Source organism: Eumetopias jubatus, unplaced genomic scaffold (assembly GCF_037043125.1).
Source record: "Eumetopias jubatus isolate StellerSeaLion01/CBP00866 unplaced genomic scaffold, mEumJub1_p1.0 scaffold_1, whole genome shotgun sequence".
NCBI classification, from domain to species: Eukaryota; Metazoa; Chordata; class Mammalia; order Carnivora; family Otariidae; genus Eumetopias; species Eumetopias jubatus.
In genome coordinates this window covers 208,774,304-208,791,387 of record NW_028274807.1, presented here as the reverse complement: position 1 = coordinate 208,791,387, position 17,084 = coordinate 208,774,304, and the positions used below count along the sequence as shown (strand labels likewise).

Sequence of the window (17,084 nt, the reverse complement as noted above, 5' to 3'; positions counted from 1 at the left end):
GGAGCAGCTGGTGTTTCCATTCCTCTGAATATCTGGCTTCCTGCTCCCCCTACCCTGGAGGGTGGGGTGGGGTAAAATTAGATGCAAGGAACTCTGGGGCCCTCTGGCTGTTCAATCCAACCCTCCCACCCACCCCCACCAAAAAAAAAAAAAAAAAAAAAAAAAAAAAAGAAAGATGAAGAAAGAAAACCCGTGGGGGCACAGGCACACCCCTAAAACTCAGTAAACTCCTTGCCACACTTCTCATTGATGGAGACTCGGATCTCTTCCTCCTCATAGTCGTCAAAATTACTCGTGTCCCCAGGGCCTTTAAACTTTGGTATGAAGGGAGCTTCCACCTGGAGAGGGGTCAAGAACGACTCAGACCTCCGTAGTCAACATAATCATCCTTACAACAATAAATGTGAATGGCCTAACATTCATGAGATAACTTCCTCTGACCCAGGCCTGAGCTTAACATAAGGATGTGGACTCACCTTAACAACCTAAGAATCTCATTATATAGCCAGCTCACCAGAGGGGTGTCTTGTGCCCAAGGTCACAGAATGGCCAAATGACTCCACCAACCCCCATCTAGACCCCACTGTCCTAAGGCCCCTCAGCTATACTGACTCAGAGCCTGTGGCCTATTTTTAGATGCCACTGCCCTTTCCCTCTCTCCATTGGTAGCCCTCCCTGGCTCGTGGCCTCTGCTCAAAACCCTCAGTGCACCTGGTGGGGATGGGGGGTGGCATGGGGAAGGAGGCAGCGCACCTTCCTCTGGTAGATGGCGATCCAGTCAGTTGTGGCAAACCACTTGTGGTTCTTGATGTCGTTGACCCCGTTCTTGAGGTTCCCGAAGCGTTTGGTGAGGTCCACCTGCAGCAGGTTCCGCAGCAGATCCTTCAGGTCAGAGCTGAAGTGGGATGGGAACCGCACCTGGAGAAGGGGTTAACACAATCAGAGTGGGGGACTTGTCTGGAGTCTGGGGAATCCCAGAATGCTGCCTTTGCCACCTAATAGTCCATCGCAGGTGGAGAATCCTCAACTTAAGTGTGCTTTAGGATCCCATTAAAAAAGCCTGTCGGGGGGGGTGGCGCCTGGATGGCTCAGTTGGCTAAAGCATCTGCCTTCAGCTCAGGTCATGATCCTGGGGTCCTGGGATTGAGCCCCATGTCAGGCTCCCCGTTCACAGTGGGGAGCCTGCTTCTCCCTCTCCCTCTGCCTGCCATTCCGCCCCCCCCCCGCACGTGCTGTGTCAAATAAACTATTAAAAAAAAAAAAAAGCTTGCTGGACCCACTGGAGTTTCTGATTCAGGAGGTCTGAGAACCTGTATGTCTAGCCTGTTCCTTGGCCATGCTGATGCTGCTGGACAGGGGGCCACCCTGGGAACTGCTGCTCTAAGGTAAACCCTATGATGGTTCCCGTTTTAGAGATGAGGAAACAGGCTCAGAAGGGTTAAACAGCCTGCCTAAGGTCACACAGAGGAGCGGGACTGGGGGCCTTCAACTTGGGTCTGTTGGACCCCAGAACTTAAATTCTTAGCTACTGCTTCCTAAGGCAGCTCTGCCGGAGTCTGGGGACTTCTGAAACATTCATGGTTGAGAGAGAAATGACTGTTTTTGTTTCCCCCCCCCCCGCCCTCCATAGCTAAGATTCTTCCACTCTTTAAGGCTCACTTCAACTCTTCCAGAAACTTCCCCAAAGCCTTGTTTGCAGTCACTGGATTTATAGCCACAAGAACTAAGTTCCAGCACTGCTCTACATCTTACACGCTGTATGACCTTGGCCATGGCCCTTAACCTCTCTGGGCCTGTGCCTGCCTTTCTGGCACCGGGCAGATATCCCAGAGTCGCATGAGGGACAGAATACCGCTGAAGGCGCGTGGGAACTGTAAAATGCTACAAAGAAGGGAGTTATGCTCATCTTCTCTTTCCTCCTCAGAACCATCTATGGTTTTTTCCTTTTCTCCGCCCGCCCCCCCCCCCACTTTGGGCCATTTTCCCTGCAATTTCTTTTCAGCCTAGTGGCAGACACCTCGTCTTTCTCTTTTTAGTGACCCCACATTGCAGCTGATTTCTCAGAGATGCAAGTGTCCGGTTCCCCAGTTCTCATATGGGTACGATGAGGCTCAGAAGGGCAAAGGCACTTGCCCGAGGTTTCAAAGCCAATGGGTGGCTGAGCTGGGAGCTGCTTCCTCTAATTCCCAGGCCAGGTGGAAGGATGGCTGGGTCCTCCCAGCCAGGTAGTGAGCTGAGGGCAGAGGCGGGGTTCCCATCCTGTCCTGAGCCCTTGGGGCCTGTGATGATGCTGTCCAAGCCTGAGATTCATCACTCCTTCCAAGTGCTGGGGTACAGCCGAGCAGGGCGCATCGTGCGGCAGCGAGCATGTCTGCACTCTGTGACAGCTCTGCCACCCCAACCTGTATCCCCAGAGTTAGCAAGTCTGCATTTGGGAGAGGAGGCATGGGCCGCATCCCTTAAGTGACCCTGCAGGGTCTGGAGTGGCACCTGGGAACCGCACATGGTTGCTTCCTGCTGTGAAACTTGTGGAAACTCATGCTCAGTGGGATGACCGGAGGCAAGCAGTCTCCTGTCGGGCAGGGAAGGTGTTCGGGTGAGGCCTGGGGTTCTGGAAGCATCAGCAATGTGGGTCCAGAATTAGATAGGGAGGTTGTGTGAGGTGCTGGCCTGTTCATGTGGCTGGTGCGCCCAGCTTCACTGCTTGGCCTAACTTAACTTCTAGATTGTTCTGACACTGTATGCAGGGCTCCATGGTGAGCAGAACTGGTGGGGAAGGGGCTGTGTGGGGGCTTAGCCCCCATATCCAGGCCTCACCTTCCCAGAGACAATCTTCTCATAGATCTGGATGGGCTGGTCAGCGAAGAAGGGCGGGTAGCCAGCAGCCATCTCGTAGATGAGAACCCCCAGGGCCCACCAGTCCACAGCCTTGTTGTAGCCCTAGAGGGAGAGGCAGGGGGTACGGTGTGAAGAGAGGAGGGTGAGGAGGGGGTGCAGGTGTAGACCTCAGGGCAGTGGGATGGGTGGGGCGGTGCCTACTTTGCTCAGGATGATCTCCGGGGCCAGGTACTCAGGGGTCCCACATAAGGTCCAGGTGCGGCCTTTTACACGCTTGGCAAAACCGAAGTCTGTCACCTGCAGACACAAGAACGGGCTGTTGGCCAGGAAGGAGACAGGGAGGGGGAGGATCCAGCCCATGGCCGCCTGGGCCTGCCCCTTGCCCGTCCTGGTGGGCACCTGAATGTAGCCCTGCTGGTCAATGAGGAGGTTCTCCGGCTTCAGGTCCCGGTAGATGAGGTCAAGTGAGTGCAGGTACTCGAAGGTCAGGACGATCTGGGCCGCGTAGAAGCGGGCATGTGGTTCACTAGTTGGGACAATTGGGGAGGGGACAGGTGAGTGCGGGTGGTTATGCCCAGCATGACCTGCCCACCGCCAAATGGTCTAGCAGCTGGGCCCTTCAGAGCCACCCCAAACATATAAGCAGAGCAGACTTCTTCGTATATGGTCCCACATGGGAAGGAACCCGCATGTCCATCAACAGAGGAACACAATCAGACTGTGGTTAGCTTCATACAACGGAATCGTACCCAACACCACTGCCAGGAAAAACGATGAATACACTCAACAGTGTGGCTAGATGTCAAGATGATTATGTGAAGCAAGAGAAGAAAGGAACAGAAGAATATAAACGGTGTGATTCCATTTATATCCAGCCCAAACCCAGACCAAACACATTTATGGTGTTTGAAACCAGAAAGGACAACTGCTTTCTTCAGGGTGGCAATTTGCCAAGAATGGGGTTCGAGGGGATTTTCTGGGGTGATGGAAATGTTCTCTATGGTATTTTGGGTGGTGGTTTCACAAGTGTATGCAAATGCCAAAACGTTAAGCTCCTGTGCGTTCTGCCGTGTGTAAAGCACATATCTACATAACTAAGGTAAATGATAGCATGAATTTTAAAACTGCCAACTTAAAACAGTGAGACCAAAGTCACCGTGCTTCTTCTGTTTTGTGGGGGCTGAGAAATCACAGATTCCTCGGCTCAGGGGCAACAAGAACCCAGACAGACTTGGAGAGCCCACTTCACCTCCCAGATGGCTTGGTCACGTGACGACACCTGTGGGCACACCCGGGCCCATTGTGGCAGGGGCTGGCCAGCTCACCTGAACCTTCCGATCCGCCGCAGGTGCGAGAACATCTCCCCGCCAGGCACATACTCCATGACCATGTATAAATTCGAGTTGTCCTATGGGAAACAGCGGCTGATCAGGGGCCCATCTGAAGGCCTGGTGCCTTTACATGGTAGGTGTTCCAGAATAAAGCGACAACAACAATCTTGGCTCCCATACGAAGCCTGTTCGCAGTGCCAGTCGCTGTCCTCCCTGAGCCTCCTGGCTCATTTCCTTCTGCCCACGAAGAAGAAGGGGCAGCTGGGATCCTGCTCCCAGGGGGTGAAAGTGAGGGCCAGCAGGTGGGGTGGGAGGGGCCCAGCCGGTGTGCCTGGGCTGGGGAGAGGACTCTGGGGCATCTCACGTCTGCGACTGTCTTGACTGAAGCTTGAGGTCACAGTTTTGTCACCTGCAAAACGGGCCCAGGATGGGCTACAGAATTTGTGGGGCCCCAGAATAAAAATGTGAAGCCCCTTGTTAAAAAAAAATTATTACAACTTTTAGGATGGCAGCAGCTGAGCTTTAAACCAGGCACGGGGCCCTTGTGACTGTCTGGGTCTCAGGCTTCGAATGGCTTTCCCCAGATCTTGTGGTCACAGCTTAGGACAACACCCAAAATAGCTCACGGAGGGTGCTCACGTTGTGCTCGGAACGGTCATGGCCACCCCATTAGGTGGGGAGTGTTGGGACCCCCACTTTATAGACAAGGAAACTGAGGCTCACGGCAGTGAAGTCCTGCACCAGCGTGACACAGCCTGGAGGAGCGCAGAGCTGCGCTTTGAATCCAGGCTGCGTGGCGCCGTTTGGGCCTAGAGTCGTGCGTGCGTCAGGTGCTTTGCTGTAAAATGGAGAGGTGGTTTGGAGGGATGTCAGCCAGGTTGGGTGATCTGCCCCAGGTTCTCAAGCTAGAAACCGGTGGGCCCAGGAGTTGATTACGGGTCCACCAGAGTCGCAAGCTGACTCCTGCCCCCAGCATCCCTCCTCTGGGGCTCTCCTCCTTTCCTGTTAGGGGGCCTGCCTCCTCGGGCAGCCACTGCTTGTCCTTGGCCCCCACCTGAGCCCTGGGAGCCCCGAGGCTGTACCACCTAGCAGTGGCCCCGGCCCCCGAGCACTGGGACCCCACCTTGAAGGAGAACTCGAGTTTGACGAGGAACGGAAAGTTGACCGCTTGCAGAATGCGCTTTTCGTTCAGGGTATGCTCGATCTGTTTCAGCTTCACCACCTGTCGGGGTGGGAAGGAAGGTAAGAGAGGGTCTGAGAGGGTCCTCCTCTTCCCGATGCCCAGAAGCAACCCCCTGGGCTGGGCTGGTTCCTTTGAGTGCCCACAGCCTGTAGAGCCTTGGGCTGGATGCTGAGGACATACAGAGAAGGCAGAAGCTGCCTGTCCCTGCATGGCATGCAGTTCAGGGCAAGAACACGAGTCACCAAGCCTCATGGCCCAGAAGGGTCAGAGCCATGGTGGGGGGAAGCTCGAGGCCTGCGGATGCCCAGGTAAGGGGCCTGGTAAAGTCAGGGGGACGGGGGAGTCAGAGAAGGCTTCCTGGAGGAAGGGGCAGCTAAGCTGAAACCGAAAAGACAAGCAAGAGTGGTGCCTAAGAGATGTTTAGAAATACTTTCCCTGCATCCAGAGCACCCTCCCCACAGCCACTCAAACCCCACGCTGATTCTTCCTCAGCTGTCCCCAGCAGGTGCCTCACACATAGTGACAAGAGCCCTGAGGGCTATGCGCCGTGAGCATGGCATTTTGGAAGACTCAGATGCAGAGAAGGGAAGTGACTTGCCCAAGGTCACCCACAGCTAGTCGGTGTCAGGCCTGCATGTCACACGCAGGCAGGCTGGCCCCTCGGTCAGCTCTGATCTGCTGTGCTAGGGCTTTTCCCGCTTTGCTCACAGCTGTATGCTCCGGGTCTACACCTGCACTGTCCAGTAGGTCCACACTAGCCATGCACACAGCTGCTGAGCACTCGAGATGTGGCTAGTTGCCTGGGGAACCGAGTTTAAAATTTTAAGTTTCTAAAATGAGGAAAATTTATGGGCGCCTGGGTGGCTCAGTTGTTAAGCGTCTGCCTTCGGCTCAGGTCATGATCCCAGGGTCCTGGGATCGAGTCCCGCATCGGGCTCCCTGCTCCACGGGAAGCCTGCTTCTCCCTCTCCCCCTCCCCCTGTTTGTGTTCCCTCTCTCGCTATGTCTCTCTCTGTCAAATAAATAAAATCTTAAAAAAAAAAATGAAAATTTAAAAACGAACACTCGAGGCAGTTACTGGGTGACTTTTAAGCCTGAATGGAACAAACGCGGGCTATGTGAATCTGCTTTTCCAACCTCTCTGCTTTTTCTTGTTTTTCTAGCGAAAACTGAACATCTGAACAGAGATGTAAGTGTAAAATACATACTGGATTCTGAAGACTTAATACAGAAAAAAAATGAGATGTCTCATTAATGGTATTTTTACACTGGTTACATATGTTGAAATTTTAATATCGTACATATACTGGCTTAATTAGAGCACATTGCTGAAATTAATTCTACCTGTTTCTTTTTACTTTTTAAAGGGGGGTGTTCTACAAAATTTAAAACTATATATGGCTTGTATTACCTTTCTGTTGAACAGTGCTAACTTACAGCAGCACCTGGCATAAAGTAGGGTCTCAAATATATTTACAGAAATAAGGTCTGTGGGGCGCCTGGGTGGCTCTGTCAGTTGAGTGTCTGCCTCTGGCTCGGGTCATGATCCTAGGGTCCTGGGATCGAGCCCTGCGTCGGGCTCCCTGCTCAGTGGGGAGTCTGTTTCTCCTTCTAACCCTCCTCCCCACTTGTGCCCCCTCTCTCTGTCTCAAATAAATAAATAAAATAGAAAGAAAAAAAGAACGAATGAAAGAAAAAGAAAGAAAGAAAGAAAAGAAAGAAAGAAAGAAAAAGAAAGAAAGAGAGAGAGAGAAAGAAAGAGAGAGAAAGGTAGGTTGATCGGTCTGCGTGGGGCGCCTGGGTGGCTCTGTCAGTTGAGTGTCTGCCTTTGGCTCGGGTCATGATCCTAGGGTCCTGGGATCGAGCCCTGCGTCGGGCTCCCTGCTCAGTGGGGAGTCTGTTTCTCCCTCTCCCTCTAACCCTCCTCCCCACGTGTGCCCCCTCTCTCTGTCTCAAATAAAGAAATAAAATAGAAAGAAAAAAAGAACGAATGAAAGAGAAAGAAAGAAGAAAGAAAAAGAAGAAAGAAAAAGAAAGAGAAAGAAAGAAAAAGAAAGAAAAAGAAAGAAAGAAAGAAAGAAAGAAAGAAAGAAAGAAAGAAAGAAAGAAAGAAAGAAAGAAAGAAAGAAAGAAAGAAAGAAAGAAAGAAAGAAAAAAAGAGAGAGAGAGAGAAAGAAAGAAAGAAAGGTAGGTTGGTCGGCCTGTGTGGGGCGCCTGGGTGGCTCAGTTGGTTAAGTATCTGCCTTTGGCTCCGGTTGTGATTCCAGGGTCCTGGGATCGAGCCCCGCATTGAGCCCCGCATCAGGCTCCCTGCTCAGTGGGGAGTCTGCTTCTCCCTCTCCCTCTCCCACCCCCCCACCCCTACTTGTGTTCTCTCTTGCTATCTTATAGATAAATAAAAAAAAAATTAAAAAAAAAAAAAAAGAAAAAAGTAAAGTCTGTATAAATCCAGTACTTTCCCCAGGAAGACTTCTGGCTTCCTTGATACAGGCTAGGTGTCTGAACCCGTGTCCACTGCCTGGACTCCCATCAGTGGCTGGTCTGGAGGGGAAGCTTCATGAAGGCAGCATGGGCATTTCTGAACCTCGGGTCTGGCACATTATGAAGGCTCAGGAAACAGTTGGTGAATGACAGACAGGAAGACCACTCAGGCAGTGGGAAGAGTCTGAACCAAGGCCTGGTGGGGGGGACGGTGGCCTCCTGGCCGGTGCTTACCTTCTGTTTGTCGAGGATCTTCATGGCAAAGTGGTTCCCGGTCTCCTTGTGCTTCACCAGCATCACTCGCCCAAAGGAGCCCGTGCCGAGGGTCTTGATCCGTTCAAACTGATCCAAATGGGCTGTATTCTGTGGGCAGAGGGGTTGGGAGGGTCAGGGACCCCCTCCAAGTCGGGGAAGGCCAAGGTCCAGGGCATGCCCTCTGCCACCAGCAGAGGGGGCTCTGGGGAGGGGGTGGAATGATGGGCTGAGGACAGGGGGTGGAAAAACAAGATGGCGAAGGACACATTCCTTAAGGCGGGTGGCAGGGGCCAGATCCGGCCCTGGCCCGGGGCCCAGGGACTGCTGGCAGCTGCGTGGGGGGCAGGGGCCACCAGGTGGAAGGGGGTGGTGGGGTGGGGGTGCGTGCCAGTGGGTGATTGGGTGCCTCTGTCCAGGAGCCCCCACTGGCATCTAGGGAGCAATTGGGGTCAGGTCTGGAGCCCTCTACAGGGCCCTAAAAGTCCTCACCATGTTACAGGGACACAGCTGGAGGGCGGGGGGCCATCAGCTCACCCCTCTCAGGGCTCTGAATCCAGGGGGCCTACCTGAGCAGGATTTTCCCATTTTTTAAGAAAATCTTCTTTGGCTTTGGCTAAGAACTCTTTCACTGAAAGGAAAAGAGAGAGAGTGTTAGTTAGAGACCCCATCTTATTGGGGTGGGCCTCGGCTATTCCTGGGGAGATGCCCATTTGTGCAAAGTGGGGTGTAGCTGTCTCAACCTAGAGACTGACCTTTTCCCAGTAGCTTCAGGTGCCCTGGCTGAGCTGGAAGGCAGCTTTGGGGGGCCCTGATCTGGGCTGGGGGCCTGGGCCCCCTTTACTCAGAGAAGTGAGATACAGCCTCAACTCTGTCCCAAACGAGGTGCAAGGTGACTCGGGGGTTACTCTTAGGGGTACAGAGAGTGACGCCCAGGCCAGCCCACCCCCACTTGCCCCAGTTCTGACCGACATTCCATGGCCAGGGCCGACGCCAGCCAAGATATTTATAGCCTGGGGATTTGGCTGCTCCTCCAACCCCTTCTCTGGGGAGGCCGGGCCCTGGGTGGAGGCCTCTGGGGCTCGGGTAGCAGGCGCCCTTGGGGGGCTCAGCTGTTGCCTTGGCCCCCAGCTGGCCCCATTCCCGCCTTTGCCAGTCCAGGGGTCCTTCCTCCAGAGCTGGTTCAAGGGGAGCCTTACCCGATGTCCACACCCCACGGGCCCTTCAGCACCCCAAGGCGAACATCACCATCCGGCTAATGGTGAAGACCTCCTGGTGGACCCTGGGTCTGCTCACTTGGTTCGCCTTTTATCCATTCTTCCCATTTAACGCCCTAGGAAACTGAGGCTTGAAAACAGGCATTCTTGCCAAGGCCGAGAAGGAGCCCAGCAAAGCAGTTAGGGGCCAGAACTCTGGGACAAGATGAAGTTCAAATCCCAGCCTGGTCTCTGATGAGCGGTGCAACCTCAGGCAACTGACCTGACCTCAGTTTTCCTCATCTGTAAAATGGGGTTAACACTAGTAACGACCTGGTAGGGTGGTTGTGAGGACTGAATGAATTAATCTTGGCAAAAGGGGTTGGACAGTGGCTGGTATGGGGTTAATGTGATATAAATGGCAATTACTGATTTTGCTTTTAGGTATTTCTAAAAACTGAGGTATATAATATAGGGCGTGGGGAGTACACTGACCTTTCAAACTCTAAATGTACAGCTTGGTGGATTCTTTCATTACAGACCAGTCCTCGTAACCACCCCCTGGGGCCAGGCACGCTGTTCAGGGACCCTTCCTGTGTGCCAGTCCTGTGCTGAATGCTTTCCGTGCTTAATTCCTACCCTAATGGGTCAGACCTGCTGTTCCTCTCCTTGTACAGGTGGGAAGACTGACCAGGCCTGAGGTGGCCTGCCGGATCTCAATGCCCACAAGATTAACTGCTTCGCTCCCGCCTGGTGGCAGTGCACAGGGTGGCTCGCAGACGGAGCTGTCTTCCACCCCTTGACACCTGCCACCCTGAGGGGTCCTGCGCACTTGTACTTTGGCCTCGTCTGTCATCTGCCCAAACTACCCAGACACAGCGCCAGGCATCCCACACAGCCTCGTGGGTGGCCACCACTCCCACCGTTCCCAAGACTCCCCTCAGCGTTTGGAGGGAAGAACCTTCCATGGGGTTGCAGGAACGGCAGACAGAGGAGAGACTGTTGGCCAGGAAAGCCCTAAAATGAGTGACTGGGCAGAGAGGGGGTAGTCAAGGAATGGCCACGAGTCCTAGGCTGGTACCTGGCTGGGCCATCAACTGCTTGAGACCTCTCTGAGCCTGGGGGCTGCACCAAATCCAGTGCTTTCCCTAGCAGAATCTTTTTTGATGCATAACACCTTCCTTGGAAACCTCCAAACATACATGCTGAATTCAGGATGAAGGTGGCGGGGGAGAGGGTACCCTCTTGGGACTTCACCTTTGCCCACCTAACAAGGCAAAGGAAGGGGTGTGGGAAGAATCCAGGAGAATGCCTGGTCCTGCTTTCCTGTTTGCTCTCAGCCCTCCCTGAGAACTACCATATTCTGCTTTTTCCTGACTTAGTGGGCCTGCCTCTGGCTGTCTGCTGGTACCCCACTGAGAGGCTCCATGGGTGCCTTGGTCCTAGTACAGCTCTTCTCTAGACTCTCAAAATACTAAAGGGCCCAAACTGTGTCCCCTCTGGTGCCATCGGTTTGCCAGATTTGGGCATAGTGGGGAGGGGGGGACAGTGCCAGAAGGAGTGGGCAGATAAAGAGGGATAATGATGGGGGGGCCCCAGCCAGGAGCCCCCATACTCACCTCTGCTTCATATGTCTTCCAGCAGAGGATGCAATGGGGGGGTGGAGAGGGATAGGGTGACGTGGGACCCATCTACCCCGGCCAGGGAGGCTCAGGGTGCTGCCCGCGGCTTACGCGCCCAGAAGGTGTGGTGCAGGTAGCCCAGGAAACGGAGAGTCAGGTGGGCCCAGAGAAGCAGCTGCAGCCACAGCTGGAAGGTGGTCTCCGAGTCACTGCCCTGGCCACTGCCTGACCCCACATCCATCCCAGGCTGCCCTGAGCCCTCCCTGGAATCCTCCCTTTGCAGGGAAACCAGGAACACGCAAGGCCTCTGAGCTGGCTTCCTCTGAAGGGCCTCAGGGGACCAGGGAGGAGGAGCCGGTTGCCAGGGAAGCATTTAAAGGTACCTGCTCCCGGCTGGCCAAGGTTTGCGAAGGCCCTCCTGAGGATGTCCCTTCTGGCTGGCCTGGCTGCCCCAGGGGTGGAGTGCTAAAGCTAACTTCCTGTTCCAGGGACTTCACTGCTCCCAAGATGCCAGGTCCTGCCGTCCTCAGTGGGTGCTGAACTACCCAGAGGATGGCACCGGATGTGCCCAGGGCAGTGCCCACTGGGCAGAGGAGAAGGAGTTAAGGTTCAGGCCCAGGCAGCAGCAAGGGGCTCCCTGGGGCCAAAGAGGCCCCAGAGCCCCATTAATTAGCTGAAAGAGCAGATGGAGAGAAAGAAGCGGTGGGGGTGGGCGCAAGAGCCACCCTATCTCCTCCCCTAAGTCCTCTTTGAAACTGGAGCCCCCAAATCCTGTTACCCCAAGAGAAAAATGGGTATATCTGGATTTGTCTTGCTCCTATGTGGGGGCAGAGAGGGGACTAACATCGCGGGATGTCCTTGGCCTCTGTCAAACCTTGCCCTGTGCTTGGCTCTGCTTTCAGCCACGAAAGTCCAACCGGAAACGAAAGGCTAAACCTAGGGGTGGGGGAGGGGGAGGCAGCCTTGACCATCTTCCTCCTTCTTTCCACATCCCAAATAAAGTGGAGGGTCAGTGGCAGCTTCTCTGAAAGTGCCCAGCACCCGTGGCCCCTGCTGACAACAGGAAGGGGCAGAGAAGGGAAACCCAGCCAGCTGCTGGCTTATGAAACCCACCCCCCTGCCATGTCTCCCCCGAGGGATGGAGGGGTGGTTGCCAGCCTCCACTCTGGCCGGGATTCAATTTGGGCTAACAGAGGGAACCCCAGACACCCCTCAAAAAGCCAGGGCCACAGCAGGAGGCAGGAGCCCAGCCTCAGACACCCCAGACAACAATCTTAGCACACTCAGCCCTCTGAAACCTGTTTGTCTGGGACACGGATGGATGGGACCCCTATTCTGGACTGGATCGCTCCCCAGCCGGATGGACACCCATTCTGTACTGAACCATCATCCACTATGACCTGACTCCACCACTGAGCTGAACCAACCCCCATTCTGAGTTTAACACAACATTGGGCTGGGCCACCCCACCGCCTTGGTCTGAGCTGGACCCCCTGTACTCGCTTTGGCAGCACATATACTAAAATTGAGCGGGACCCCCGCTCTGGGTGGAACATGCCCCCCTTGTCTGAATGGGGCCACCCATACCTCTGCTTTTCCCCAGGCCCCCAAGCTCAGGGTTGTTAGTCAGGGGGGTTTCCAGGGCTAGCCATGGGTCTACAGACTCCTCTCCCCCTGTTCCCGACACCCCACTGCAGCCCTTCCCTGGCTTGAGGGGCAGAGAGTGCCTGGGAAGTTGCTATAGCAACAGGGCTCATCCTCACCATCGTTGGGGTTGGAAGCCATCACTCAGTCTTCCTCTCAGGGCACCAAGACTACGGTGGCTGGGAAGGCTCATGAGGCCTGCTGTACCAGCTTGGCTGCCCATCCCCAATACTCCGTCTATAGGGGGAGGCAGGGAGTTGTGGGGTGGTGGCAGGAAGAGAAGCCAACTTAGGGACCAATGGGTCCAGGGAAGGGACAGATAGGACCCTCAAGCTTCTGTAGGTCTGACCGGGATAAGGGAAAAGCTGCCTTGGCAGGACCCTCTTGGGCACCCATACAACTGCCAATGCACAGAAGGTGCTTGCTGCTCTCAGACAGGCTTCTGTAGGGTGTCAGAGGGCCTCCGTTCTCCTATCCAGGGACCTCCTGGGGGCGCTTCTCACAGAGCCTGGATCTGCTTGTCCCTGGGACCTGGAGGGGTATCTGGGGGCTCCCTTTCACCAGTCCCGCCCCTTCTGTGGGCCAGCTCCCAGGGGTGCCTTCGGCCAGTGCCAGCCAAGGCCTGAGCTCCACTTGGCCGCCCGTCCCCAGGCCTCTTGGGAGGCCTTCTCCCAGTTCTCCAGCTTGCTCAGAGCCCAGGGCTTGGTCTTCTTTATATGTTCTCTCAGCATCTTCCCCGGGCCCCTGCCAATGGCTTTGGCATCTTTGGGTTAAGATTTCTCCCACCCCACCAGGGCTTGTTCTCGATCCCTGCCCTCCTGGGAGGAAGCTGACACTGTGTCCTGCCATGGAGACAGGGGCACAGGGGGCTGCAGGATGCCCGACTGGTGTCTACTATGGCTTGGGCGTTTTCCTGACCCAGGTCAGGCTGAAAGCTGGCAGATGAAATTCAGGTGCCCCCTGCAGGCTGGCCTGGCTACTGCCCCCGCCCCCACCCCCACCGCACCCTGGTTACAAGACGGCGGATTTTGTCTAGTTTCGTCCTTTTGGACTCAGAGCTCCGAGGCACAAAGTGGCTTCCTCTCTCATCCTATTTCCTCTTCTAAGAGCCCCTGTAAGCCTCTGGAAGGGATGTACAGCTTGGGGCATTTCCCGAAGTGTGACATGGGTCCCACCCGCAGGGCACGAAATGATTTTAGGGATGTTTCACTTTTTCAGTTACATTGTATTTTAACGTGTATCAGAGAGAATATGACTAGCACAGCAATCTCCTGATTTCATTTATATTATTGCTCAGGACAGATCAAACTTTACATCTGAATAAAAGTGGGTCACAACTTTATTATTTTAAATTAAGAAAATATAAGGGAAGAGAGTAAAAATCAAGGAGGCAGCTTAAGAACGTCTGGGTCGGGAAATTCTGGGGTCTACGAACTGGCTAGTAAGTGGATCTGGATGTGAATCCTGCCTCTTTGACAAAGTCTGTGTCAAACTCAGACAGCGTGTTTGGAAAATTTGGAGAAAACTCTGCTACGAAAATCACTCCAGCAGATGGATCTATGGAGACCGTTTAGCCTGGCACGTCCTAGATGCCCAATAAACAGTAGCTCTGTTTCACTGTGATAGTCCACTTCTGGGTGTCTGGCCTGTGTTCTGGGAAAATTAGCGGTTCCTTCCAGAGCCTCTCTGATCTTTCTCTCGGGGATCCTTTTCCCTGTGCGGCTTTCCGCCCCACTCTGCATGTGTTTGATATGCCTTGAAAGTTTTCCAGGACGATGTCATCTCCCCAACTTTCAGCTGAGCTACTGCAATATATAGCTACTTGCCTCCACCTTCCACCTCCCAGCCAGCCTCACCTGCTGGGGGCCCCAGCCCCTCCCCCTCTGCCTAGTCCCCTCCAAGCTCATGCCCAGACCTTTTTTGGTCACTACCCACCTGCTCCTCTGTCATCAAGTGCTCAGCTACAGGCACTTGCCTCCCTGTCCCCCGCCCATCGGTGACATGTCATGCCTTCCCATGGCTGCTTGATGATTCTCAGTTCTGCCATTTGAATCCGTGTGGGAATAAAGTTTCCTGGGTTTCATGCCTGCATCTTTCTGGGACAGGGTATTCAAAGGACTCAGATGCTGGGGTCTGAGATCAGAAACTGGGAAGGGCGTATTTGGACATGGCCTCCCTTTTCAGCTCTATTTCTGGGTAACTGGAAGGGGATCCTAGCTAAGGTCCAGCTATAGGTCTGGAGTGATGACAATTTAAGACCCGGGGGAACTGAGGAAGGGGCTTGAGGCCATTTCTGAAGCCATTTCCAGATACAGATCTCTCTGGCTGGAAAAGGCCAACACCAACATAATTTGGGGGCTGAGGGGGAAACAGGCCTCTCTCTGGCTGAGCCCTGGGAATGATCAGAATCTATTTGTCCCTTGGCAAAGCAAGTCATTAGATGTCAGTCACTACTCTCCCCAACTGTCATGCCTCAAGTCCCCATTCTCACCATCCCAGCTCAAGCTGAATGAGCCCTGCTAAACCCAGACACTTCATACCCCACTTTTCATCCTGGGCCAGGAGAGGGTGAAGAAACCCTGGGGACTGGGTGAATGACGGAGCCTCAGTTGTGAAACAAGCATTTATTTAGGGGCACTCCAAGAAGCCTAGAGCTCACTGCATAGCAGGAGATGGGAAGGAGCTCTGCTGCCGCCCCCCCCACCCCAAACCCAGGAAAGAAGATGCAATGAATCCCAGCAAGACAGGCTCAAACTTGGCTTTGGAAGCACTGAAGCAGTTCTCTAGGTTCATAAACAGTCTGCTACCTCAGCCAGAGACAGACATTTGCTTGGAGGAGGGAACACAGGCAGAGAGGCAGAGTGACAGAGTGACAAGATGAGAGAGGGGCAGAGGGACCCAGAAAGATCCTGTCCCCCATGCCAAGTGACACAGAAGGGAAAAACAATGCTGGAGGAGGCTCTGGGAAATGCTTAAGGGGGGCAGCGTGGGTTTGGAGGGGGGCTGTGATAAGGTGAAAAGGGGAAGGGCAGGAGAAAGATGGCGGGGGCTGGAGGGGGGAGGGGTGTGGTCACTAAGTGGCCAAGGTCCCTTCGGGGTGGAGGCAGACCCCACAGCACTCCCAAACTGACAGAAGCCTGGGTCGGGGTCTGGCAGTGGATTCCATCAGTGGGAGAGGTGAGTGAGGAAATGGGGGGATTAGAATCTGGGAAGAGGGGCCAGGAAAGGAGGGGGTGGGGTGGTGACAAGGCCCCATGTGGGGCCCCAGCGGTCATACGTGCCTTGGTTGGCAGTGACAGCTGGGTGTGGGGGGGCACAGTCTTTGCAGTGGGGGGTGGCCTTTGGCAAGGGGGCCCCTAGGGGGTCTTCTGCGGGCTCTGGGCCCCAACCTTGGACAGGCAGGGGGAAGGGGCACTGGGGGGGGGGATGAGCAAAGAGAAGTGGGGGGGGGCGCGTAGGGGGAGGGGCCAGGCGGTGATGGACAGGGCGGGGGCTGGCAGCGCGGGACCGGGATCGGGGTCATGGCCCGGGCACTCACCGCTCTCCTGCTCGCTGCCCTTCTTGGCGGCTGCGGCGTTGCCCATCGCGGCGACGGCGGCCGGGGCCGGTCCCGGAGCTGCGGCGCGGCGGGTGCTGGCGGCGGCCGGCGGCCCAGGAGCGCGCTGGGCGGCGGCGGCGGCCCCTAGGGTTGGCTGCGCTGGCTGCGGCGCCGCGACCCCCGCCCAGCCCCTGCTTCCCGCGTCTCTCCGCGCCCGCCCGCCCGGGAACCTCAGCCCAAGTCCGCTGCTGCTGTCCGTGACGCCCCCGCAGCCCGCCGCTCATTGGCCTAGGCCGTCCGGAGTGACGGGGCCGCGCCGCCGCCCATTGGTCCTCCGCAACCCTCCCGAGCCACCATAGGCCCTCGGCTCCGTGACGCGTGCCGCGGACTCCCGGCCACTCGCGAGCTCGCGAGGCCTCAGCTGGGCGGGCCGGCGCACCTGACTGGTCAAGGTTTGCGACAGGGCCCCTGGCCCGCCCAGCGAGGCCGCCAATTGGCGGAGGCGCGCTGTCCGGCCAACCCCCCCGCAGAACATTCAGTGTCAATCCCGGGGTGAGAGGGCGGGGCGGAGATGCAGCCTACTGCTCTGGCCGGCCGGGCGGGGCGGCGGAGGCAGACGGGTGGCCGCGCCGCGCTCCGAGGCCCAGGAGGCGGTCCAGGCGGGCGCCCGCCTGGCCCCCGTACGCGCCGCAGTTCCCCGCCTCCGCTTAGTGCGGCAGCGGCTGCCGGCCAGCTAAGGTTGGCGCCAGGGCCTCCCCCCCACCCTCCTGGCGCAGCCGCCGTCCACCTGCCAGCGGGGGAGGGGCGCGACGGGCGCCTCGGGTCAGAGGTCGCCGGGCCTCCGGCAGTCGTCATTCGTAAGGCCTGGCGCAGGATAGCAGGGTACGGGCCGAGGAGCCTTTTAGGTCTCCTCCAGCCACAGCCAGAGCTTCAGGAGGATGCTGGGCCCAGGGAGCAAGGGGTAGTTGGGAGGGGGCTCTGTGTCCATCGCTTTGCTGG

At 55.9% G+C, this 17,084-nt stretch overlaps 2 protein-coding genes across 2 annotated transcripts; both read right to left on the bottom strand.

Moving 5' to 3' along the window:
• Positions 1–155: 155 nt before the first annotated feature.
• Positions 156–16,313, bottom strand: PRKACA (protein kinase cAMP-activated catalytic subunit alpha). The gene is made up of 10 exons (XM_028088855.2): positions 16,086–16,313; positions 8,655–8,716; positions 8,068–8,196; positions 5,293–5,391; positions 4,164–4,246; positions 3,238–3,364; positions 3,040–3,135; positions 2,818–2,940; positions 754–918; positions 156–338 (listed from the first exon to the last, which is right to left on the bottom strand). Exons 1-10 carry the CDS (start codon positions 16,129–16,131, stop codon positions 213–215), a joined length of 1,056 nt encoding a protein of 351 aa, XP_027944656.1. The 5' UTR covers positions 16,132–16,313; the 3' UTR covers positions 156–212.
• SMIM46 (small integral membrane protein 46) lies at positions 8,655–13,501 on the bottom strand. The gene is made up of 2 exons (XM_088016895.1): positions 9,285–13,501; positions 8,655–8,716 (listed from the first exon to the last, which is right to left on the bottom strand). Exon 1 carries the CDS (start codon positions 11,274–11,276, stop codon positions 10,992–10,994), a length of 285 nt encoding a protein of 94 aa, XP_087873021.1. The 5' UTR covers positions 11,277–13,501; the 3' UTR covers positions 8,655–8,716; positions 9,285–10,991.
• Positions 16,314–17,084: the final 771 nt, after the last annotated feature.

What these genes read in the sequence shown, in the direction of transcription:
- SMIM46 (XM_088016895.1), bottom strand. Translation starts at nt 11,276, where the DNA reads ATGCTTCCCTGGCAACCGGCTCCTCCTCCCTGGTCCCCTGAGGCCCTT.
- PRKACA (XM_028088855.2), bottom strand. Translation starts at nt 16,131, where the DNA reads ATGGGCAACGCCGCAGCCGCCAAGAAGGGCAGCGAGCAGGAGAGCG. An exon ending in AATGGGAAAATCCTGCTCAG is followed by an intron (nt 8,197 to 8,654) that starts GTAGGCCCCCTG and finishes CTCTGCCCACAG; the next exon opens with AATACAGCCCATTTGGATCA. An exon ending in CGGAGATCATCCTGAGCAAA is followed by an intron (nt 2,941 to 3,039) that starts GTAGGCACCGCC and finishes CTCTCCCTCTAG; the next exon opens with GGCTACAACAAGGCTGTGGA.